This window comes from Gopherus evgoodei, chromosome 9 (genome assembly GCF_007399415.2).
Source record: "Gopherus evgoodei ecotype Sinaloan lineage chromosome 9, rGopEvg1_v1.p, whole genome shotgun sequence".
Lineage (NCBI taxonomy): Eukaryota > Metazoa > Chordata > Testudines > Testudinidae > Gopherus > Gopherus evgoodei.
Genome location: NC_044330.1, coordinates 57,563,086 through 57,589,893, shown reverse-complemented (window position 1 = coordinate 57,589,893; position 26,808 = coordinate 57,563,086). Strand labels below are relative to the sequence as shown.

At 43.0% G+C, this 26,808-nt stretch overlaps 1 protein-coding gene across 6 annotated transcripts in view; it reads right to left on the bottom strand.

Moving 5' to 3' along the window:
* The window catches only part of PASK (PAS domain containing serine/threonine kinase), a 42,048-nt gene extending 19,845 nt beyond the window's left edge, over positions 1-22,203 (bottom strand). For all 6 annotated transcript variants that reach the window (XR_004002140.1, XM_030576536.1, XM_030576537.1 and 3 more), the window contains exons 1-11: positions 22,062-22,203; positions 18,696-18,897; positions 15,557-15,792; positions 12,818-12,988; positions 10,243-10,383; positions 9,511-9,645; positions 8,872-9,165; positions 8,333-8,501; positions 3,852-4,023; positions 1,427-2,733; positions 393-574 (exon numbers count right to left, since the gene is read on the bottom strand). Coding sequence is in view for 5 of the 6 variants with exons in the window: in XM_030576536.1 (XP_030432396.1) it covers positions 393-574; positions 1,427-2,733; positions 3,852-4,023; positions 8,333-8,501; positions 8,872-9,165; positions 9,511-9,645; positions 10,243-10,383; positions 12,818-12,988; positions 15,557-15,792; positions 18,696-18,858 (2,970 nt within the window). In the remaining variant the exon portion in view is untranslated. The remainder of the gene's footprint in view (positions 1-392; positions 575-1,426; positions 2,734-3,851; positions 4,024-8,332; positions 8,502-8,871; positions 9,166-9,510; positions 9,646-10,242; positions 10,384-12,817; positions 12,989-15,556; positions 15,793-18,695; positions 18,898-22,061) is intronic.
* Between the last annotated feature and the right edge of the window lie 4,605 nt (positions 22,204-26,808).

The window sequence follows — 26,808 nt, the reverse complement described above, 5'->3', positions numbered from 1 at the left end:
AGGGCTTGGAGCTTCAACCTTGTGAGGAGGAAGGTCTCGGAGCTTCAGCCCCATGGGAGGTACCTGCCCTGGGAGCTGAAGGGAGGGGACGCTGACGGCAAGGGGGGATGTGCCTGAGGGTTGTGACTCAAGCTGTTGGGGGAGCCGAACCTTTAAATTGTGCCCCCCGCACTCTCAGCAGGCATCAGTCATCTCTGGCAGAAGCCCCTCTCCCCACCATCCCACTGCAGGGCAGAAGCCTTGAACTCTCCCTCAGGTTCAGTAGGCGGAGAATGGGGGGACGGGGGGGAGGCGGGGCTCCGCAAACCACACTTCAACTGTAAAAGAGCCGCATGTGGCTCACAAGCTGCAGTTTGGCCACTCCCACACTACGTGATGGCAGAGATACTCACTTCTCCCAGGCTGAATGTGGAGAGATCCGCTATAGACTGGGAAGAACTGGCTAGACTGGAGAGCAGAAGCTGAGTCCTTGCTGCTGCTTCTTTCTGGCTCTGAAGGAGGTCTCTCACCACCCAGACACAGAAGAGAGCTGCAGGGTCCTGCAATTCTACACGCTTCACTTCAAAAAGTATACCTTCAGAAACACAGATCCCAGCAGAAAGATATTCAGATCCATTTAAACAGTGAACATGGGTAAAGAAAAAAGTTACCAGTGCAGCGAAAGCACTGAAACCAGCTTTATAACTCGCACTCCTAAGTTTAGAAGATTTGAAATGATGGCTTGAGGTGCTCTATTTTAGGGCCTCTACTCAGAGAGTCCCATTGACTTCAGTGGGAGTTTGCCCAAGTAAGAATTAAGTGAAGCCAAACTAAGGGTTTGGCCATTAGAAGATGGCAGGCAACAGTGCAAGTGTTCTAGAGACTCTTCAAATAACGACCCACAGAAGAGCAGTGACTGCACCTTTAGAAGTGGCAGGTTAAAGAAAATGCCTGTCAAAGGGGGAGCTATGGATGCAGCCTTTAGGTGACACATAAATGGGAGCTGTACATTAGAAGCTGTTGGATCAAACTGTAGGAGTGGATGAAAGGTCTCTTAGCACATAACTTAAGTGCTATATTAAATGCTAGCAGCTTTCCAAGTAAAGGATATTGTCACATAAAATATCTGGCCTCTCAAAAATAAATAAATAAATAAATAAATAAATAAATAAAAAGATTCCTTGTGTTTAGACCACCACCTGAGATTACTAAATCAATGAATTTTAAGAGAAAATTTACTCTTCATCATTTATGCTAATTACTTTGCATTTCACTCCATTTGGACAACGAAAACAGACTGACCCACAGATTAACCTTTTTCCTCCTGCAACTCCAAAGCCTCCTCCCATCCTCTATCCCAGAATCATTGCATTCTTTCAGAAAGGAAAAGAAGTGTGTCTAATCAAAAGCTTCAGAGGGTCAGAAATGGTCATTGGTTTAAACTTACTTAGTCGTGAACCATCTCTGTGATAGCAGTTCCCAGAGTAGCTACCTTCCAGGATCTCGGAGTCAAGCAAAGGAATTGATTGAGATAATGTAGCTTCTGGTTTCACAGGGGTGGATATTACTTGCATTTTCAAGTTCTGCTGCTTGAACAGCTGAAAGTCTTCTTGGGGATTCACATCATTGTTCAGAGGGCTTCCGTTCAGATGAGCCCCTATGTTCTCTGCAGCACTTTTAGGCACTGAATGAGATGTTCTGGAGGAATCCTCTTGAATATTTTCCAAATGTTTGATGAAATTCAACCACCCCTGGCCACCCTTTGGGGAAGTGCTATTCAACAGGAGCTCTTCCTGTTCAATTGTAGAGGAATTAGTCTTCTGGGCCAGGAGGCTGTCCATATCTAAGTCATAATCCACCACATCAGGCAAGCGTGTCCTTAGAAGATCTGAAGTAGCATCTGAACAATTGGCTGAAGTCAGCTCTGCACCAGTGTTCAGGTCCAGTTCCTTAAGACCTTCGCAAATGCAATTTACCTTAGTGCCCGGTTCTTGGATTTCTTTTAAATTAATGGCAGCCCCCAAAGTAGAGGCATCACAAGCTAGTCGACTTCCTGAACAAACATCTTGGCTATTACTCCTTCCAACAGGAAGGAAGGATGAACATTCAGTCAGTTTGGAGTTTTCTATTGTCATCTGCTCAAAGCTGGAGTTCCTTGTCCCACTCATTAACTTTGTATTTGCAAACTGCTCTGTAATCACATGGGCTTGCACATCTTGTCTGCAGTAAGATGTTGCCCCAAGCCACGGTTCATCTAGTGTTGGTGTCCCAAATGAAAAACAGGTAGTGTCACACAAAGATCTATTCAAATCACCAGTCTCAATTTCTTCTAATCTGCAGGGAACAAGCATCTGAGGGTTCAGTAGTAAAGCAGCCTTTCCCTGAGGTTCAGAGGAAGATTGACACTTCATGGTTTGATATGGTAACCTAGAGCTCAGCTGGCTATTTAAATCCACAAGGACTTGATGATGTTCTTCCTGCAGCAGGTCAGATAAGCTACCGGTCACATCAATGTTTACCTGCTGAGTCTCAGATGGTATTGGACCATCACAGTCTCTCATTGGGACTTCAGTATCCTGACCAAAAACTGATTGTTTTGAATCAGATGGTTTGGGATTATCTGCGGCTGAGAGGCTCTGGGGTGAGTTATTAGTTTCTGCAATTTCCATCACCGTGATGACTCCATCATGCTGGCTCTCAGACAATGGCTGTTCATCTGTGGCTGGCAGGCCACCAGTAGCAATACAGTCCACACTACAGGGATTCAAATGTGTCATTAATGTCAGGGCCAGAAAAGAATGAGGAAGAATTCATCAATACACAATTTGCACTTTTGTTGTTGTTTTTTATAAGATTCAGTAGGAAACTCTTTGTGCAGACTTCCCAGTTCATAGAAAATTCAGTCTTAATGCAAAGGAATGGCTAAAGTTAGCATATGGAACAGGCTGCTAAACATTGTTCCAATAGATTGTCTAAGAAATAGATCAAGAACAGGAGTGAATTTGCCACAATGAAATGAAAACAACCTACAGCATATGGCAGGACAGATATTAATGAAAGATCTGTATTGGGATCCCAGATATAGTTTTTATGTACAGTTTTATCTAAGATAATACAAAATGTTCTTTAGATTATTGTAAATTTACAAAGGCAGTAACAATTATAACTCAAGTTAAACATTAAATGAGGGATAGTGCAGATATAAAAAAGTGTTAGAGTCTGTACTTAGACTATGGATGACAAATACAGTTCTGTTAATGTAGAATTATCATTTTTGTAGTGAAAAGAGAAAAGAGAGAAGACTGACCTAAAGAGATGCAGCAGAGACAGTTGGACTGTTATACTAATAGAGTGCAAAGTTCTATGGGAAGACTAAGTACTAAGTGAATCAAGACTTTTACACAGCATATAGTGACTCTGAGAAGGACGGAACACTGTTTAAAACATAGTTTCAGCTAACCTAGCTCCTAGAACACTTTTGCTGGATAGCATAAATGGGGCCAAGCAAGGTTAGAAATTGGTTTAGCTGGAATTGTGTTTAAACACTTCTTTAAATCTGTTCCTGACCTAGTGCAGACAGAAGCTAGGTATCACTTCTAGCTGGGGAGAAAGTGATCCTTGCAACGCAGAGTGGTGGTAGTGGGTAATCTAACAGGCTGAGTATGCGTAGGACTAAAGAAGCATCAGAGATGGGCAAGATGCTTTACCTGCCTTCCAGATAGAAACTCAGCTGCAGAAAACCAAGTACAGGAGGCTAACACTCTCCTGATCCCTCCTAGTTCAGTTTTACAAATAATGGAATAATATTTCTTGCAGTTGTTGCTAACTGGTTTGGTTTATAGAAGCGGTGACAGTGCACATATAAGACCTACCCCTTTAAATGTGTGGATGTCACTGCAGGTGATGAGAGAGTAGATGGCAAACTGCTCCCACTGTTCAGCCAGCTCTCTGCACTAGTGAAAATCTCTTCTGCCTGGCTCCTTGCTAGCTTCTGCTTCTCGTGCAGCAGGAGGACTGCATCTCCAGCAAGCAAGAGGCTGGCATCTGTACCAAACAAGATGAGACAATTCTTTAGATTTAGTCTTTACTGCAGATATGTCAGCTTTCATAGCTCAAGAAGCCTAGGAATGGCCTTGCTCTGTATCTAATACCTAATTATTTAAAGAGTTGAACTGACCCAGGTGACAAGGGGGGGGTCACAACATAGCTTCCCAGAAAAGCATGGTAGAGTGCTAAAGCATCAAACACATAGGTGGATTAAAACAGAAGAAAGCATCAGCCCTGAAACCACTGGGTAGGTGAAGAACCTGAGCACTAGTTTTGGATTTACCACGGTGTTCAAACCTGGGACAGTGAATCTGAGCTCATGCTCAGATTCCCACAAAAAGCCTATGACAAATGCAATACAAGAGAATTTACATTGTTTAACATTAAAGTTATTTCAAACCACTCCAAAATCAAGGATAAAAAAAGCAAAGTTCTGTTTGCTATGGTAACCTTAATTCACCCAAACTGCACATCTAGGATAGAAAGGAGAACAAAGCTCCAAGGTTTAAGGAAAGACTCAGAGAAGAAACAGGGGTCTGTTACAGGGCAAAAAAATCCAAAGGGAATCAGAATGCAAGTGAGGATGCAAGGTAGAGAATCATAGAAGAGAATATCAGGGTTGGAAGGGACCTCAGAAGGTCATCCAGTCCAACCCCCTGCTCAAGGCAGGACTAATCCCCAACTAAACCCCCAAATAGCCCCCTCAAGGATTGAACTCACAACCCTGGGTTTAGCAGGCCAGTGCTCAAACCACTGAGCTATTCTTGCTCCCTAAAGTAAACAGACATTGCCAAAATTACATACAGCTTAACTAGGCTGTATACAGCTACAAAATGAAGATACAAAGGGACTAAATCTAGACTAAACAAGAAAAGTTCCTCCCAGAATCTATTTGGCAAAGACTGACAGATCACAAATTCCTTATGGTTCCATTCACCACATCCAAAAAGGAATCAGAGGACAAAGCTGAGAACTAGAGGGAAATGTGAAGCCAATACCCATAAGTCCTCAAACAGCTACCATTTTCCTTGTGCAAATGATCAACCTATAATAGTTCACTCATCTCAGATCTCTAATTATTATTTAGGACCAAAATTCTCTGAAGGCATAACTCCATTGGAGTTACTCCTGTAGCTAATTTAGCCCTTAATGGCTTACCAAAGGGTGTAGTACCAAAATACTCCAACACACACACACAAACTATAATTTGAACTTCTACAGTTTGCAGAAAGGGAGAAATCAGAGTCCTTTGTCTTGGATTATAACATGAATCAATCTGGAATTTACTGTAGAAAAGCCAGCCTTCTGAAACACTTTAAGACTTTGTTTTGTTTAAATTTCTAAGTTACTTCTCACCTGCACAATACACACACAAGGTCACGTTTGTCCACAAAGGTTGTATTATGCTCAGACACTCCTTAAAATATCTTCATAAGAACATAAGAACGGCCATACTGGGTCAGACCAAAGGTCCATCTAGCCCAGTATCTGTCTACTGACAGTGGCCAATGCCAGGTGCCCCAGAGGGAGTGAACCTAACAAGCAATGATCAAGTGATCTCTCTCCTGCCATCCACCTTCATCCTCTGACAAACTGAGGTTAGGGACACCATTCTTTACCCATCCTGGCTAATAGCCATTTATGGACTTAACCACCATGAATTTATCCAGTTCTCTTTTAAAAACGGTTATAGTCCTAGCCTTCACAACCTCCTCAGGTAAGGAGTTCCACAAGTTGACTGTGCGCTGCATGAAGAACTTCCTTTTATTTGTTTTAAACCTGCTGCCTATTAATTTCATTTGGTGACCCCTAGTTCTTGTATTATGGGAATAAGTAAATAACTTTTCTTTATTCACTTCCTTCACACCAGTTATGATTTTATATACCTCTATCATATCCTCCCTTAGTCTCCTCTTTTCCAAGCTCAAGAGTCCTAGCCTCTTTAATCTTTCCTCATATGGGACCCTCTCCAAACCCCTAATCATTTTAGTTGCCCTTTTCTGAATCTTTTCTAGTGCTAGAATATCTTTTTTGAGGGGAGGAGACCACATCTGTACACAGTATTCAAGATGTGGGCATACCATGGATTTATATAAGGGCAATGACATATTCTCAGTCTTATTCTCTATCCCCTTTTTAACTATTCCTAACATCCTGTTTGCTTTTTTGACCACCTCTGCACACTGCGTGGACATCTTCAGAGAACTATCCACGATGACTCCAAGATCTTTTTCCTGACTCGTTGTAGCTAAATTAGCCCCCATCATATTGTACTCATCTATCTTTGCATTGAGACCAGCATGGAAAATACCCATGCAGGAGGAAAATACTTTTTAAAATCTGAGATTATGGAGACAGCATTTATAATGGAAACTTTGACATTACTTTATCCAGAATCTTCATATAAGCAAATGTTATCCACCGCAGGATTTGGAAGTAATTCTATGAGTCAAGTCCACTGCACTAATAAAAGCTTGCATTGGAGGTCATGGGTTTGCTTTCAAAAGGAAAGCACTAAATTATTTCATTAACAGTTGACAATAGTACTTTTGAAAAGCCACTGATCCTCATCAATATATACATAATTGGTGCCAGAGAGCAGTTGCTATAGAGAGAAAGGGAAAAGAATAGAATGAAAGGAAAAGAACAGAGACAAAACAGAGTGGGTGGGAAGACATACTGCTGAAATGTGATCAGAGTAAGCAGCCAGAAGTACTTTTAAATATAAGGAATCTTATAGAATGGTTGTGTGTATCAGTGACAGCTAGAAGTTTGCTGAACACAGTAACCAAAACTATTCCCCTCTCCTTTTCTTCTTCAAAAAGCATGCAAAATAAAGCCACACACCTTAAGGATTTGCTATAAAAAAAATAGTGTGATTAGCAAGAATGCCTTAGATTACAGTAAGTGCACATTTATTAGATAAAGGTATTTCAGCCTATTAAAAGTGAATTTCTAGGAGAATTTTTAAAAATACTCACCAGTGTTTCCAGCTAAGAGTGATCACAGTAGTAGCTCCCATTGCATAGCTATTTCTCAGAAGGAGCTCATTTTGGAAGATGTAGACTATGACTTTGGATATATAGCTCTGATTCAATGCATGAAAAAGCAAGGAATTTAGCAAGACGCTGTAACACCAAGTCTAATATTTTAACAGCTCCATTAAGTAGTAAAATTAACTAACCAAAAACCCCAACAAGCGCTCTTTTGTTAAACGAGAAGTTTAACTACAATGACAAAAGGACTGAACATACCTTACAGCAACTTGATACATTTCTTGTTTCCCCCACCCCAGGTATTCAGCTCACAGATGCATTCTCCAATCATGCAACTCTACTTGATTGAGAATTCTTCTGTCATATTTAAAATACTTTTACTGTTTTTTTGTAGTTGACTTATGTTGGAGGATGTTGCTAGCTGACAACAACTGTGTTTTTGATCCATAGACAAACACATACTGCTGAAGGGCATGCCAGCTGACCTTTATTCTGACTGAATGGAAGAAGCAATTAAACTCATTTATGGAGTAAGGTAGCTGAAACAATAGATGCCACCACCCAAAGCACAGGCCACATGGAAGGCCTGAACATGAATTAACTCGGGGACAAGGAGAAGAATATCCCTGGGAACAGATTTCAAATGAAGGCGCTGGAACATTGTTCTGAATGCCACTGTGCATCAGATCAAGAAAAGGCACGAGAAAGCCAGAGAAGCAGTGATAGCAAAGAAGCCTAGAGAGAGAAAGAGCTTCTTGTAGACAGGGCCCTGCCTGGAAAGGTACACTTGGAAACTGTGAGCAAGAAAGAAACTATCTCCTTTTTGTTCCTACTGTGTTGAAGGGAACAGTAATGTGTGTCCATTCTTTGTAAATAGACAGGATTGCACCAAATAATACACCTGACTTATCAGCACTTTCTTCTCTTAACAGAAACAAACCAGCAAAGCTCCAAATATTGGCTAACCAATGTTAAGGTTCTCCTTTAAAATGCTAATACAGTAGACTTCTGCATATCGACACCTCTGTCAAGCCAGTTACATTTCAAACATTTTAAAGTCCTTTGAGAAAAAAGGATGCTGTACATGCAAAGTATTATTTATTCTTGGTATAATTATTTCTGAACTGGCATGTTCTTTGCTTTCTTGCCATTAGAAATGCAGAGGGAAGTAGAAGTAAAATCAAGTTTCCATCCATGCAATGTAACTGATTATTGAAAACATGTGGTTTCAGCTATATAGAAATCCAATGATTTCATAGCACACATAACCATTTTCAGTGACATGCTTCTCCCCTTTCAGGTCATTTTACCTTCACTATTATCTGCTATACCACAGTCTCCTCGCTGGGCTCTTTTAATATCTCCAGAGGCTTGTCCATTTTCTGTCTCCATGCAATCATCGAGAGGGGGGAATGGCAAGGAGGATTCACCAGTTCTATCCATGTGGTTACAGAAACCAGGAATCAGGAAGGTGATGTTCTAAAATACAGAGTGCAACAGTATGAACCAGACTGACTCCTTACTGGTTGGTGACAGATGCCAATAACCTGTGTGGGTGGAGAAAGCAATTCAATCTGAAACTTGTGGGAAGTCAGACAAACATGATCCACAACAGTGATGGAAGACAAGAGATTGCAAAGTCTTCTCCCGCATACTTAAAATTTGTTCTAATCCTTTGGCAATCCTGTTCAGAAGTTAACTTATGCACAGACGACCACCCCACACTTATTTGTTGAAAACAGCAGTTCTAACTGAGCAAGTGGAATAGATTCTTTTGCTGGCAGACTTAAGATCATTAAGACACACCAATCATTTTTCGGGAGAAGAGGGGTGAGAATTCAGTCCTCACCTTTCCCAGCAGCTCCTTTTTCTCATAGCCAAACAGCATTAAAGCAAAACTGTTGTTGATGCCGCAGATAGTCCCATCCTGTTGGAGTGTGATAAGCCCACTGATGGCAGTGAAAACCCAGACAGTGGCAGAGTAAGAATAGTCTGTGGAAGATCCTGTCTTGCACTCCTGTAGGAGTCCATCCTCAACCATTGGGATTTGGTCCTCATCAGGAAGGCTAGCCCTCAGCTTTAAACTGAGAGGAAATGTTGTGCCCTCCCTGGCTCGACCTACAGATCTCTGGATCTTGAGATTCTAAAAAGAGAAACACTGTTTACATTACAGCATGCATATCAAGTTATGTACAGGAAAGCTTTCCAGGTGGTGGGGGCATAGAGGGGAGAATGTGTTATTTCACTAGGAGAGATTCTGCATTGAAAGCCCTAGCTCATTGCCTAGCTAGGAAACACCTGAACAGCAACCAACAACTCCACAGCTGTTATCAGGAGACTTAGGTCTCAGGTGCTAAATCTGCCACTAGAGGCTCTATTTGTTACCCAACTAGAGAAAGCCAACGCATACGAAATATGAAGATTGTGCAGTATTTATATCACAAGTGATAAGAGCAAGGAACAGCTTAGTTGATAGACCACACCGTACCTTCGGAATTTTCCTGCCAGGAGGAGGGATCTGAAGCGAAGGAATCAGGTCTGTTATGTAGTGCCCAACTACTTCTTCCAATGATGTGTAACCATGGAGATGTGCAAAAAGAAGGTCACATGATGTAATCTCTCCCTTAAAAAGAGTTCACATGACCCTCATAATTGTAATGTTTTAACCACAGGCCACACCATTCCCAAACAGCAGTTTATGCTAACATCAAACAATATGGCTGGAAGTGCCCATGAAGAGAGACAATACCAATAACAACCACTGATTCAGTAACCAGATGCGGCATAATACAGTGTCACTCTGACACTACTTTTATGCACAGAAACCATATGTAGCTAAAATCCATGTGAGGCAAGTGGAAAAACAGTATCTGAGATTTCCCCCAACAAAAAGTGTTTGTACACAAAGATTTACAATCATGTCTGCTAATTCACCGGCAGTATTTCATCTATTCCACTGCTAAGCGTCCCTTGAGGAGAGACCAATCAGCTAATCTTGTTAGAAAGTGCACGTCAAGACTGAGATGAACTGGCACAGCTGCGTGGGAGACACTTGCAGAGTCTGCCCACACTACACCAGGCTCCAGCCAGTACTACATACATCTTTCATAGTCATGAGTACTAAATTGTCTGTTAAGGCTTTTAAGACCCCCTCACTTGCACAAAATCTCTTATATCAAATTGCTCTGACATTCTGTGACTAATAGAACCGAACATTTACATCACTTCTGAAGGAAACAGAGGCAGAGAGCCTTTCCACTGGTTCCAGCACAACCACACAGCATCGGTTGTCCTTGCTTCTCATTCTCCTCATCCAGATTGAGACAGGGATCTTCTCATTGCTATGTCCTATAACATCCACCTGTTAACAGAAATCAGCATTAAATACTGTATACCAACATGTCTCTTTTTACCTACCAACAGCTTTCAGGGCAATGAGAGCTGAATAAGATATGCAAGATAAGGGATCTTTCTATTAATTTTTCGAACAGGGCAAAGTGAAAAAGTCTTCCTTAATAGTGCCAATTCCTCTTGCATTCTCCAAAACGTTCAGTTAAATGAGAACCTCCATTTGTACTATGGAGGTTTGACAAACAGTTCTGAGCAGGATTATAGGATTGCAAAGCAAAGCTGAGCTGTCATATCTGAGATGAACTACAAGTGAGACAAAGTGGTAATCTTGGGGCAATCCCACTATACTTATAAGGCACTAACACATGAAGAAACAGTTAAATCAGTGGTTCTCAAATTTTTGTACTGGTAACCCCTTTCACATAGCAAGCCTCTCAATGCGACACCCCCCTTACAAATTAGTAACACTTTTAACACCATTATAAATGCTGGATGCAAAGTGGGGTTTGGGTGAGAGGCTGACAGCTTGCGACCCCCCATATAATAACCTCACAACCCCCTGAGGGGTCCCGACCCCCCAGTTTGAGGATCCCTGAGTTAAAACAAGCATCCTCTTTTTGTGTAAACTAAAAATAGAAGAAAGCAGTTGGCACCACACAATGAGGCACTCTCTGGCCAGTGTTACTCTACCCTTCTTGGGGACACCTTTGAGTCTGTTCTAAGTTACAACAGGAGCCTGGACCAGTGAAGGATTACAGGAGACAAAAGCAACTCCTTCATGCGCACTGTTCCTACACTGCACTTGGTGCTCTTTGGCTGCAGCCAAAGATCCGACCTAATGCCTTTATGTCCTGAACTATTTCTTATCTTCCCTTTCAACGTATAATAGACATGCAAATAGACACTAAAAATGAGACCACAGCACTTTCAGTGCATGCATAATATCAATATGGAAGCTGCATATTTATATATTTATATCTCCAATATTGCGGCTTTGCTGAAATGCTGTTACAAATAAAGTTGTTTAAGTTACTCAGCCACTGAAAGAGCATGCAACATTAAAACTTCTTTGTGCTTGGATAACAGCTTTGTTTTTAAACCTCACACCTGACACGCACAATGAACATGGAGTCCTCAGTAAGATCCAGTGCTTTTGCTTTGTTAGAAGAAATATGGCTTTAATATAAAGGGACAAAGATTTGTAAACAGCTCGCTGGTCACACATACTATGTTGTTCTCTTCAACCTCAGAAAAACGACCAAGGTGTTTCCCAACTTTTGCATGCATTTTTAAAAATGATACTCTAACACCATACATTCAAAGATGCATTCCTTATGGGAATCTCAGTAAGTTACAGTAAAGCAGCTGGAACCTTGCAAGAAGAGTTATCAGTAAGGTTACTGTGGAAATAAACCAGCAGACTCAACTTCAATGGTAGCTTTATTAATTTAAATTGTAAAAATGCCAGTTTCATTTCTTATTGGAATAGATTCCTCTCAAATAAGAGGATTATTTCATATGAGGTTTACTCACTTTTTCCCCCTGCCCTGTTCATATCAGGGCTTACGAGTTTTGTGATAGAAAAGGTTAATGCATTTATACTACACCACAAGAAGTCTCTAAAATACATTTAATAGCACAAATGTTGAGTTGAACAGCTGCCAGAAATGCTAATTTTTATTCTGGGGCCTCAGACAACCAAACCTTCACTTTTCTCCCCAAACTTGTTTGAGGACTGAGAAAGCTGTAGTTGTGAAGTGCTGTAGATCTCTTTTAAAAGAGAAGACCTGCTGAGAGAATATGAGCTCCTTTTCTCCCCCAGAATATTTGCACACGCATTAACTGTGGACAATAGCAGTAAAAAAGGCTCTTTTTCTTTTTTTTAAAGACATTTCTCTCAGACAGTTCCACATACTTTATGGCTTATTATATTCCCTTGAAGGCAAGATATCAATTGTTCTTTCATGCTCAGTTAAGCGTTTTGCCATATATATCCTCAGATATTTCATGGCATTTGACTGCTTTGATAACTACTATAATTCATGGAATGCAATTTGAGAGTTTAATTTTTTTTTTAAATTACGTTGAGGCAGCCCTTGGGAATCTTGCATTAGTATTAAACTGCTCTATGTTGAGTCATTAACACTGGTTCTCTCTCTAGCGTTCATTTATGAATTCATTTGAGCAAAAGTTATCCTGACTATACAAGTTGACACAAGGAAGAATCTTATGTGTGACTCCCAAATGGACTTCATAAGCCAGAATTAAAAAGGCAAAACATGTTTATAAGCTTCTTTCCAAAAAGAAATGCCTCTACTCTCAAACAGTGACAAAAGGTTACCTCTAACCCAGGGACATGTACTGGAGGACACTGAAGAGTTAAATTGAAATAATCACACAAGGGTACTTCTGTAAGGGATTATTTGCTTGAACATCTCACACACCACTGTTCCAGAAACCACAGCTGCATATCCATCATCCTCCACATGGTCCTCCCCTAGGGCCTCCACTATACCCTGAGTAGATTTTGATATCAACTGGGATAACTTCTGGCCAATCAGCTCGTGACTACTGTACCCAAGGAGCTTGCAGGCTTTGTCATTGGCAACGAGAATCTAGAAGAGACGAAAAAGAATGCAGTAAGAATTTTATTTCTAGTTCTCCTACTGGGTGGCTGGTCTAATATTTCATTATGTCACATTTTCTCTCAATGGAAGTTGGAAATGATAGGTCCTACTTTTATTCTGAAACCTGTTATGTATTTCACTTCATACTTAGTAGTACACCTCTACCTCGATATAACACTGTCCTTAGTAGCCAAAAAAATCTTACCGTGTTATATCAAACTTGCTTTGATCTGCCGGAGTGTACAGCCCCACCCCGCCGAGCACTGCATAACCGTGTTATATCCAAATTCCTGTTATATCAGGTAGCATTATATCGGGGTAGAGGTGTATTCCTATGTCTGTTTCAATTTTATGATAATCTGCTGCTTCACACTTTGTCTACACTGCCAGTTGAATGACAAAACTTTTGTCATTCACAGGTGCTTAAAAAAAGCTCCGCGAAAGACAAAAGCTTTGCCATGGCAAGTGGCAGTGTAAATGGCTCATTATCAGCAGGAGCGCTCTCCTGTCGACAACGTGAACCCCGCTCATAGGAGATGGAAGTATTTTGCTGACAAACAGAGTTTACACTGCCCGACTTTTAGCGACAGCCGTGTCGCTAAAAGCCGTGTAGTAGAGACAAAGCCATAGGCCATGTCTACATCTAAAATTTTGCAGCGCTGGTTGTTACAGCTGTATTAGTACAGCTGTATAGGGCCAGCGCTGCAGAGTGGCCACACTTACAGCAACCAGCGCTGCAAGTGGTGTTAGATGTGGCCACACTGCAGCGCTGTTGGGCAGCTTCAAGCGGGGTTCGGGGAACGCGAGAGCAAACCGGGAAAGGAGACCAGCTTCGCCGCGGTTTGCTCTCGCGTTCCCCGAACCACCCTGCAAACCGCAGGGAAGGAGACCTGCTTGCTAGGGGGTTCGGGGAACGAGAGAGCAAACCGGGAAAGGAGACCAGCTTCGCCGCGGTTTGCTCTCGCGTTCCCAGAACCACCCTGCAAACCGTAGGGAAGGAGACCTGCTTGTTCGGGGAACGCGATAGCAAACCGGGGAAGGAGACCAGCTTCGCCGCGGTTTGCTCTCGCGTTCCCGGAACCACCCAGCAAACCTCAGGGAAGGAGACCTGCTTGCTCGGGGTTCGGGGAACGCGAGAGCAAGCTGGGGAAGGAGACCAGTTTGATTACCAGAGGCTTCCTCAGGTATGCTGGGATACCTGCTTATTCCACGGAGGTCAAGAAAAGTGCTGGTAAGTGTCTATACTTGATTACCAGCGCTGGATCACCAGCGCTGGATCCTCTACACCCGAGACAAAACGGGAGTACGGCCAGCGCTGCAAACAGGGAGTTGCAGCGCTGGTGGTGCCCTGCAGATGTGTACACCTCCTAAGTTGCAGCGCTGTAACTCCCTCACCAGCGCTGCAACTTTCTGATGTAGACAAGCCCATAGTCACGTATCTGGTAAATGAAACGGAGACACTGCTTTCTTTTTATCTTTCCATCCTTCTTATATACTACATGGCACTCTCCAGCTGTTTGGCTTGTGAAAACAAAACTATCTAGTAAAATTATGTTATATTTACAAGTAAATCCTAAATAGGACTATAGTTTTAGATATATCTAACAGCAGAAACAATTGATCAGCAACCTGCAGATTAGTATCCAAAATCCAATTAGCCAGCCCTTGCTCTTAACTTACTTACAATTCCTTTAAATTGATTACAGTAAAATAATCCAGTTAGCACAGTGAAAATGTCCTTCTTTACAAGCTACATCAAGCCACAATTGTCTCCAGCTTACTGCGGCTACAACTGCTGCTTGCGGTTGACCAGTCTTTTTTATTTTAAATAAAGTGACCTGCTCCAGACCTTCAAAAGGTGCATTAGCCACACAGTGTTTACAGTTCTTAAAGCAATTTTGTACCACAAAGAGCATTTTACATACTCAGTGTAGGACCTATGTCTGCATGAGAAAAGCCTATGCTTTTGGTCACCTAAAAATGCTGGTCATAAGCTTAAATGAATATAGCACTAAGTACAGAGAACTCCAAGTATATTTAAATTTTATAATTTGTATTAAAGTTTGTCCTAAAGTTTTATTTTCCTCTACTCTGCTTAAAAAGGGCTCAAGAGATCAGTGTTCTGTCTGATCTTGTCTTGTGCATTTTGCCAATTATAAAGTATACTTGGGATATATAAATCTCACATATTTTTAAGACATGATAATGACTACGAGTTCTGTTACATATACAAGTAAAAATTACACACATCTGCATCTACATAAAGCTATGTGGTTTATAACAGAATTATACAAAGCTCATTTTTAGTGGATGGTCCTGCTACAGCCATGGTAAAACGCTGGTACAGGCAGTCCTCAAACTTAAGACACAATTGGTCCTGAAAATTGCATCCTAAGTAGAAACATCGTAACTTGGAACCGCAATCCACTCCATTCCAGGACGGAGCGTCATAAAGTCGAAACCAATTGTCATAAGTCAAATCAAGGTGTCAGTTCAGAAATGTCTAACTGCCGTTCATCGTAAGGCGAACATCATAAAGTCGAGGATTCCCTGTACCTCTGTTGTCCTGACATCCACAGTGAAGATGGCTTTATTTGGGTTGCACACAGGAGCTGGGAACGAATGGAGGGATTTCTCTACACTCAGGACATTCAAGGAGGAACAAGAAGAGGTCCTATCGACTGAACAGGATAAGGAAGCAAGTTCCAAATGAGCCCATGGGTTGCCAAGTTTGCCAGAGCAAATGTTGTGAGCAGATAGTGAAGATAAGCAATAGGAAGTCCATCCATCCACTAGAAGAAAAGGAAAAAAGATTAACATCTCTGTAGCTAAAGAAGTCTGATATAAAAGAACATTTAGTGAGAACACAATTTTCAGGGAAAGACCAATTACCCACTGAAGCAACTGTCAAGTAGTTTAGTCTAAAAATTTAAAGGTTTTGAAAAGCTTTCTTTAAATACAAAAGCCTAGTATTAAACAGAAATATTTTCAATATTTTTAATGTTAATAAGAACAGTTGTTTGGATCAGCTTTAAGTATTCCAGTACCTATGACTCAAAGGCTGGAAAAATGCGATGTTACTGGTTCCCATGCACTATTTCACTAGCCTATTTTCTTTTGGCCAAGCTGAGAAAAGAGCAAATGATGATTTTAAAAATTCTCTCTGTTTTAATAATCTAAGCTGTTATTAATGATTTTTACACAGACACTGTCCCATTAAATATTTGTTTAGTCAGAAACTAGTTAATTAGCTGCTTATAACTACAGCAGCACTGGAACTGGTGAGGAAGCGCTGTTCACCCACCTATACTTTTGAGTACTAACAAACAAACAAACAAACAAACAAAATCTGTAGGGCACACTGTCATGGTATAAACCCACTCTGAACCTTAGTGTCCAAAAGATGGGGTACCAGCATGAATTCCTCTAAGCTCAATTACCAGCTTAGTACTTGTAGCGCTGCCACCAACCAGGAATTCCAGTGCCTGGTACACTCCGGTCCCCCACAAAACCTTACCTGGGGACCCCCAAGACCCAGACCCTCAGGATCTTAACACAAGGAAAATAAACCCTTTCCCTCACTGTTGCCTCTCCCAGACTTCCCCTCCAAGATCACTGTGATTCAAACTCCTTGAATCTTACAACAGAGAGGAAAATTCACCTTCCCCCCTCCTTCTCTCTCCCCCTCCCAGACTCTCCCTGAGAGAGAAAGTAATCCTAACAGAGAGAGAAAATTAACCTCTCTCTCCCCACCAATTCCCTGGTGGAGCCAGACCCAGTCCCCTGGGGTCTCACCAGAATAAAAAAACAATCAGGTTCTTAAACAAGAAAAGCTTTTAATTAAAAAAAGAAAAAAACAGTAAAAATTATCTTTGTAAATTTAAGATGGAATATGTTACAGGGTCTTTCAGCTATAGACACTGGGAATATCCTCCCAGCCTAAGTATACAAGTACAAATTAAAATCCTTTCAGCAAAATACAAATTTGAACTCCTTCCAGCCAAATATACATTTGCAAATAAACAAAACAAACATAAGCCTAACTCGCCTTATCTACCTAGTACTTACTACTCTGGACATATAAGAGACTGTATCAGAGAGATTGGAGAAAAGCCTGGTTGCACGTCTGAGTGAACAACAACCAAACACTAACAGCACACACAAAAACTTCCCTTCCTCAAGATTTGAAAGTATCCTGTCCCCTGATTGGTCCTCTGGTCAGGTGATAGCCAGGCTCACTGAACTTGTTAACCCTTTACAGTCAAAAGAGACATGAAGTACTCCTGTTCTATTAACCCTTAACTATCTGTTTATGACACACATCTTGCCAAGTGACTGTGCTGAAATTCTCAGAAATCCTACATCGAAAGAGAGGTACTTCAAGGAAATATCACAGTGTCACCTATAAAGTCATTTCACTCCCAAAAGAACAAGGAGCTTTCGGGGGTAGGCAGTACAGGAGAAAGTGTCTAAAACAGTGGGTCTTAAAACTTTTTGTTTCCCCCACGGACCACTTGAAACCTGCTTAGGGTCTTGTCGGACCACTTAATGATCTTTCCAACTGTTGTTTGTACTGTTAGTTAACTATTGTAAAGTGCTTTGGATAAAAGTGTTTATATATATATATATATATATATATATATATATATATATATATATATATGAAATAAAAAACCTTAATAATAAAAGGTTTATTTTTTCCACAAATAAAAGCACAAAACTCATTTTAATATCAGTAGTCTTACCTTTCTAATGCGATGGATGTGCTCTCTCCCCCCTGTTGCAGCAGACCCCGAGCTGGGCTGAGAAGGAGGAGAGTCTCTCCCACTCTCCATTGCCATGGCAGCCCCCGAGCTGGGCTGGGAAGGAGGGGAGTCTCTCCCACTCTCCATTGCCGCGGCAGCCCCCGAGCTAGGCTGGGAAGAAGAAGGGTCTCTCCCTCTCTCCCCCACCAGAGCAGCCCCCAAGCTGGGGCTGGGAAGGGGGGGAGGTCTCTCTCTAGACACAGAGCTGAGACTGGGAAGAAGGGCCGTCTCTCCCCAGCAGCTGCAGCCCTGGAGCTGGGGAAAGTCACCTCTTTCTCTGGCCACCGCAGCTCTGCACATCCCAAATTCCTCTCACCCCCTCTTCTGACCTCACTGCCCCCTTCCAACTACCCGCTATTCCCCCCAAGGCCAGCACCTCACCTTACATGTGCATCTTCTCCAGGGTTCAGGTACCTAATTAGTGGAGCCATGCCTGCGCAGCTCCACTAATTAGGTGGGTGGCCGTTCATTCTCTCATGTACAGCCACCCCAAAGTTCGCACCTTAGAGGGAACTATCTGCGGACCACCTGAATGGAACTTGGACCACAGTTTGAGAACCTCTGGTATAAAACAAGGCAACATAAGGGTACATAAACCATTATGCTGGTAATAGTCACCATGTAGTAAGACCTTCATCCAACCCATGTATATGCTCTAGGTTCAGAAGTAGTCAAACTCCTTCCACATCCCTATATCTATTCTAGATTCAACCACCTTCTCCTCCTCACCCCTTTGGTACAACTTCCTGAACACGTAATTTTTTTTTTCCAATTACTTCTTTAACTGTGTTATTTCAAATTTATTGGGAAAGTCTTAAGGCATTGGAAAGAACACATATCTTGATTCATAAGTTCACATTGCCAAATTCAGAGTGCTACATGATAATCACCAGATAAAGAAGCTTTACTCCGGCAGAGTCTGGAAAGCCCACTTTTTCTACTCTTATTGGTCCAAGGATAGGATTTGCTCAGCTCATCAGTGTCAATTGGTCTTGGAAGAGGTAATCCTAATGAGGCGCCCTCTTCAGAGAAGACACAATCCTTGGTTGCCATATTCAGACCTTGTCTGGAACACCACAGCTAGGAATCCATCTATAATGGAAATATAGAAGAGACCAAGGAGATCAATGATGGAGAGAACACTACATGGCATACTGACAGCCACCAATGTTCCTCAGTTTGCACCACGAAAAATAAAGACGGGGTGAGGTGAAGACAAGATTTTCCATGGAGAGATGAGCCTTTGGTGTGGCTCTCTGCTGCTCATACAATACTTTTACTGTTGTTCCACTATTAATCTTCCTTAAGGAAACCCATCTTTCCCCGAAAGATTCATTTCTCAGCAATCTTTATTATGTATAACTAGCTATTTCGTAGTTTCCAAATTCACAATGGAAGAGACAAAGTAAATGCTACACTCTACATTAAGTGTCTCTCCTCTACCGATATCACTTTAAACAGTAGAAGTCTTAGGGCTTCAGAAAAGTTGTAGAGGTTTTGTCACTATCCACAGAGAGTACAATCCAGCTACATCAGTGTTAGTCTGATAGCTTCATCAATCGAACAACTGGAGACACAAAAGAGGTACACATGTCCCCCACAGAATTCATGTGCTTAATCTTAACACACACATCTATATCTATGCAAAAGAGAATTAAATCGGGTAGTTACATATATTTAAAAATTAGGGCTGTCGATTAGTTGCAGTTAACTTACACGATTAACTCAACAGAATTAATTGCGAGTAATCGCACTGTAAAACAACAGAATACCAATTGAAATGTCTTAAATATTTTTCTACATTTTCAAATACATTGACTTCTCTTACAACACAGAATACATTATTATTTTTTATTACAAATAATTGCACTGTAAAAAATGATAAACAAAATAAGTAGTATTTTTCAATTCACCTCATACAAGTACTGTAGTGCAATCTCTTTAATGTGAAAGTGTAACTTACAAATGTTGATTTTTTTTGTTACATACCTGCACTCAAAAACAAAACAATGTAAAACTTTAGAGCCTACAAGTTCACTCAGTCCTACTTCTTGTTCAGCCAACCACTAACACAAACAAGTTTGTTTACATTTACAATTCTTATTTACATAACCTGAAAGTAAGAACAGATATTCGCATGACACTTTTGAAGCCAGCGTTGCAAGGTATTTACGTGCTGATATGCTAAACATTCGTATACCCCTTTATGCGTCGACCACCATTCCAAAAGACATGCTTCTATGCTGATGATGTTCATTAAAAAAATAGTGTGTTTAAATTTGTGACTGAACTCTTTTGGGGAGAATTGTATGTCTCCTGTTCTGTTTTACCCACATTCTGCCATATAGTTCATGTTATAGCGATTTCGGATGATGACCAAGCACATGCTGTTCATTTTAAGAACACTTTCACTGCAGATTTGACAAAACACAAAGAAGAGTGAGATTTCTAAAAATAGCTACAGCACTCAACCCAAGGTTTAAGAATCTGAAGTGCCTTCCAAAATCTGACTGGGACAGGGTGTGGAGCATGCTTTCAGAAGTCTTAAAAGAGCAGCATTCCAATGTGGAAACTACAGAACCTGAACCATCAAAAAAAAGAAAATCAAACTGCTGGTGGCATGTGACTCAGACGATGAAAATGAACATACGTCAGTCCGCTCTGCTTTGGATCGTTATCGAGCTAAAACCATCATCAGAATGGATGCATGTCCTCTGGAATGATGGCTGAAGCATGAAGCGACATGAATCTTTAGCGCATTGGCACATAAATATCTTGCGACACCGGCTGCAACAGTGTCATGCCGGCTACAACAGTGTCTTCTCACTTTCAGATGACATGGTAAACAAGAAGAGGACAACATTATCTCCTGCAAGTTGTAACCAAACTTGTTTGTCTGAGCCATTGGCTGAAGTAGGACCGAGTGGATTTGTAGGCTCTTCAGTTTTACATTGCTTTATTTTTGAAGTCAGGTTTTTTTTGTACATAATTCTACATTTGTAAGTTCAACTTTCATGATAAAGAGATTGCACTACAGTACTTATAGTACATCGGGGTTCTCAAACTGGGGGTTGGGACCCCTGATGGGATCACAAGGTTATTATGTGGGGGGTCGCAAGCTGTCAGCCTCCATCCCAAACCCCACTTTTCCTCCAACATTTAAAATAGTGTTAAATATACTAAAAAGTGTTTTTAATTTATAAGGGGGTTCACATTCAGTGGCATGCTATGTGAAAGGGGTCACCAGTACAAAAGTTTGAGAACCTCTGTGTAGATGAATTGAAAAATACTATTTGTTTTTTACTGTGAAAATATTTATAATAAAAATATAAAGTGAGCACTGTACACTTTGTATTGTGTTGGAATTGAAAGAAATATATTTGAAAATGTAGAACACATCCAAAAATATTCAAATAAATGGTATTCTATTATTTTTAATAGCACGATTAATCACAATTGTTTTGATTGCTTGACAGCCCTATTAAAAATACATTGCTTATGCATTATCTATTTGCTACTGTGGCATTTTTATAGCTGCCCTCCAAATGCCCTTGTTTCTTTATACATCATTAAAAATAAAGACTGGAAGGATTTTTTTCCCACCCTAGAGGGCTGGTTTGATGTTTCAAACAAAATTTGTTAGCCCTGGCACCTTAACTGAAGGAGTTAGGGTGCTGGAGCTTTAATAAAAGCATGCTTTCTCCAAAACATTAGTCACTGAAGTTAACTGGGCATTATACACACAAAACATACTCCCTGCCTCACCTGCTCAACTTGGGCTCTCATTACCTCCCATTTCATCCTTTCACTACTTTTCCAGGGCTATGAGTCTTGCCTATGCCAAGAAAAGCACACACCCTGTCTAGGGAGTCAAGAACACGTGCCCTGGAGGGCCGGGGGGGGGGGGGGCAGAGGGTAACCAGGCTGCAGCCTGAGCATAATTAAACAGCACCCCCTTAGCCCTAGTCCCGCGAACCCGAGCCCGCCCCCAGCACAGCCCTACCGCGAGGACAACCCATACCCCGCCCCCGATCAGAAACCATGGCTACCACAGGCGCCACAGGAACCTGCCCCAGGAACACCCACACCAAGGCAACGTGAGGCCAAACCAGCAGAGACCCGCTCCTCCCCCTCGCAACACCCCACTCCCAGGGAACATCTTTCACTCCCCGCCCCGCTTACCCCTCCCCGGGCGACCCACACCCCCCCGCCCCTTCCCCCCGTGGCCATCGCCTCCCCACAGGTACCGGACTCACCACCACGGGGACCGTCCTTCGCTTCAACGTCCCCCGGGAGCCATAACTACCTCGGGCCCAACGCGGCCCGCTCCCTGCCCTGCCCCCACCTTGGGGCGCCGGTCAACGGGACCTGGTGGCGCGCGAAGGGACGGAGGGAACAGCACCGTCCTCACAAGGCCAATCAAGATGGTGAGAAACGGGGACTGTACAGATTGACAGCCAGAGGAGCCAATCAGCTCCCCCAAACAGTGCTCAGCCGGCCGCTGAATGGCAAAAACGCGGCGTAAATGGTTGCTAGGGCCCCCTTGGGCCCGGCCCACAGGATGTCAGAGAAGGCAAAATTAATTAAGCATCCCCGCTCGCGCTACCCGCGCAACCAGAGACTGCTGTAGCCAGGGTTGCAAATTCTGGTTGGATGTATTCCATATTGATGGGTGCGTGTCACCTGAGGTGGGATGCAGCAATAAAGTTTCTTGACATGTTAAATAACTGCTTCTTGGAGCAGCTAGTCCTGGAACCCACCAGAGGAGAGGCAATTCTTGATTTAGTCCTCAGTGGAGCACAGGATCTGGTCCAAGAGGTGGATATAGTTGGACCCCTTGGTAATAGTGACCATAATATAATTAAATTTAATATCCCTGTGGCAGGAAAAACACCACAGCGGCCCAACATTGTAGCATTTAATTTCAGAAAGGGGACCTACCCAAAAATGAGGAGGTTAGTTAAACAGAAATTAAAGGGCACAACACCAAAAGTGAAATCTCTGCAAGCTGTGTGGAAACTTTTTAAAGACACCATAACAGGCGCTCAAATTACATGTATACCCCAAATTAAAAAACATAGCAATAGAACCAAAAAAGAGCCACCATGGCTAAACAAAGTAAAAGAAACAGTGAGAGCCAAAAATACATCCTTTAAAAAGTGGAAGTTAAATCCAATTGAGGAAAACAGAAAGGAGCACAAAGACTGCCAAATGGAGTGTAAAAATACCATTAGAAAGGCCAAAAAAGAATTTGAGGAACAGTTAGCCAAAGACTCAAAAAGTCATCGCAAATGTTTTTTTAAGTACATCAGAAGCAGGAAGCCTACTAAACAATCAGTGGGGCCAGTGGACGATCAAGATGCTAGAAAAGCACTCAAGGACGATAAGGCTATTGCGGAGAAACTAAATGAATTCTTTGCATCGTTCTTCATGGCTGAGGATGTGAGGGAGATTCCCAAACCTGAACCATTCTTTTTAGGTGAGAGATCTGAGGAACTGTCCCAGACTGAGGTGTCATTAGATAAGGTTTTGGAACAAATTAATAAATTGAACAGCAATAAGTCACTAGGACCAGATGGTATTCACCCAAGAGTTCTGAAGGAACTCAAATGTGAAATTGCAGAACTACTAAATAAGCTTCTGTACCAGATGACTGGAGGATAGCGAATGTGACACCAATTTTTAAAAAGGGCTCCAGAGGTGATCCCAGCATTTACAGGCCTGTAAGCCTGACTTCAATATCAGTCAAAATGCTTGAAACTATAATAAAGAACAATATTATCAGACAAATAGACGAACATAATTTGTTGAGGAAGAGTCAAACGTGGTTTTAGTAAAGGGAAAACATAGCTCACCAATCTACTAGAATTCTTTGACGGGGTCAATCAGCATGTGGACCAAGGGGGTCCAATGGATATAGTTTACTTAAATTTTCAGAAAGCCTTTGACAAGGTCCCTCACCAAAGGCTCTTATGCAAAGTAAGCTGCCATGGGATGAGAGGGAAGGAGATGGATTGGTAACTAGTTAAAAGATAGGAAACAAAGGGTAGGTATAAATGGTCAGTTTTCAGAATGGAGAGAGGTAAATAGTGGTATCCCCCAGGGGTCTGTTCTGGGACCAGTCCTATTCAACATATTCATAAATGATCTGGACAAAGGAGTGAACAGTGAGGTGGTAAAATTTGCAGATGATACAAAATTACTAAAGATAGTTAAGACCCAGGCAGACTGCGAAGAGCTACAGAAGGATCTCTCAAAACTGGGTGACTGGGAAACTAAATGGCAGATGAAATTTAATGTTGATAAGTGCAAAGTAATGCACATTGGAAAGCATAATCCCAACTATACATATAGAATGATGGGGTCTAAATTAGCTATTACCACTCAAGAAAGAGATGTTGGAGTCATTGTGGATAGTTCTCTGAAAACATCCATGCAATGTGCAGCAGCAGTCAAAAAAGCAAACAATGCTGGGAATAATTAAGAAAGGGATAGATAATAGGACAGAAAATATCATGGTGCCTCTATATAAATCCATGGTACTCCCATATCATGAATACTGTGTGCAGATATGGTCGCCCCATGTCAAAAAAGGTATATTAGAATTGGAAAAGGTTCAGAAAAGGTACCTAATCAGAAAATGATTAGTGGTATAGAATGACTTCTGAATGAGGAGAGATTAATAAGACTCGGAATTTTGAGCTTAGAAAAGAGATGGCTAAGGGGAGATATGATTGAGGTCTATAAAATCATGACTGGTGTAGAGAAAGTAGATAAGGAAGTGTTGTTTACAACTTCTCATAACACAAGAACTAAGGGCAGGGGTGGATCTAGGCATTTTGCCGCCCCAAGCACGGCAGGCAGGCTGCCTTTGGCGGCTTGCCTGCGGAGGGTCCGCTGGTCCCGCAGCTTCAGATGACCTCCTGCAGGCACCGCTGAAGGCAGCCTGCCTGCCGCCCTCACGGTGCCAGCAGAGTGCCCCCGCGGCTTGCCGCCCCGAGCACACACTTGGCGTGCTGGGGCCTAGAGCCGCCCCTAACTAAGGGTCACTAAATGAAATTAACAGGCAGCAGGTTTAAAACAAATAAAAGGAAGTACTTCTTCACACAACCACAGTCAACCTGTGGAACTCCTTGCCAGATGATGTTGTGAAGGCCAAGACCATGACAGGGTTCAAAAAAGAGCTAGATAGATTCATGGAGGATAGGTTCATCAATGGCTATTAGCCAGGATGGGCAGGAATGGTGTCCCTAGTCTCTGTTTGCCAGAAGTTGTGAATGAGTGACAGGGGATGGATCACTTGATGATTACCTGATCTTTTTATTCCCTCTGGGGAACCTGGCACTAGCCACTGTCAGAAGACAGGATACTGGGCTAGATGGACCTTTGGTCTGACCAATACCGGGTTTACCATGGCGCCAGGCCCAGAGTCAGAAGGAAAGCTGCCCCCACTGCTGCTCTGCCACAGCCCTGCCCCTACTCCACCCTTTCCCCCCAAACCCCCCTCCCCTGAGCTACGTGTCCTGGGGGACTGCAGGAGGGGTCAGGCCCACCCTGCACTCACCTGGCACTGGTGTGTGCTGTGGGGCAGTTCTCCCCTCCCTCAAAATCCAGGAGCCAGGGGAGCAGAGCAGAGCAGGCTGGGGCTGGGTCATTCCACTTCCCGCCGCCCCGTGAGTGCGGGGTCGGGCCTGCCCTGCAATCACCGGGCAGCAGGAAGTGGAGTGACCCAGCCCTAACCCACTCTGCTTTGCTGGCTGTGCTGGGGGATGGTTCCCCCCTGCCCAGGAGCACCGCCAGCTTTTTTGCCGCCCTAGGTGGCGGAAGGTCCTACCCCCGAAATGCCGCCACCAACAGAGGTGGCAGAAGGTCCTGCCCCCGAAATACTGCCGATGACCGGGAAAGCCGACGATCCGGCCGCCGCAGTCGCCGCCCCCCTAAATGTTAGTGCCCTAGGCAACCACCTAGGTCACCTAATGGGTTGCGCTGGCCCTGCCTCTGCCCCCAAGCCTGGGGAGGAGATGGAACAGTTGGGAATGGGCATGGAATGGGGAAGAGAAGGGGATAGGAGAAGCAGGGGCGGGATGGGGAGGAGATAGAACAGTGGGGGAAAGAAGGGGGTGGGATGGGGAAGAGAAGGGGATTTGAGAAGGAGGCAGTGGGGAAGAGGCTAGCAGAGGGAAGTGGGTGGCATGGAGAGGAGATGGACCAGTGGAGAAGGGGCATGGGATGGGGAAGAGAAGAGGATAGGGGAAGTGGGGACAGGAGGGAAGCTAGAGCCCAGCATGTGGCATCTTCTTGGCAGAAGCTGGGGCTCCCCTGTTAAGCAGGCCCATCGAACCCTCACCCTGACAAGCCCCACCTCCCCTGCACCTAGACCCCCGCCCCGCAAGCCCCTGTGACAGTTAGCAGCCCCCCCTAACAGCTAGTAGCCTTATAATAGCTGGTAACCATTAGGAGAAATTGGACACCTCACGGATACAGTAGTCTGAACTTTTGAACTGTCTTTCCTTATCAGTCTTGAAGCAGTTGAAGCTGGTCCTAGGCTGTTTTTTGCTGAGCAGATGGCAGAAGTGCAGGGTTTGCTAACCATCAATCAAATGCTAACATGACCGAAGCCTGTGTGTGAGTGTGTATAAAAGATACTTGGTTTTTATATGGAGTAGAGTTTTTTTGTACCAAAGTACAGAACTCTCCTTTCTTCTGCAGAATAAAGCAGCCTTTCCTTATCCTTGTCTGGCTGTCATTGGCTCTCAACTAGGCAGACCTGACATTTCGGTAACACCCCAAACAGCTTCACCTGGACCTCTGCAGAGTCCCATTGCCTCTGCACCTGGAACCCCTCAATGAGCTTCTGTGCATCCAGATCTCCCACTGAGCCACCCGCACCCAGATTGCCCCACAGAGAACTCTCTTACCCCCACCTGGATCCCCACACAGTAAGTCCCTCTGCACTTGGATCCTGCTGCCGGGCTGAACCTGCTCACCCACACCTGGTGCTCT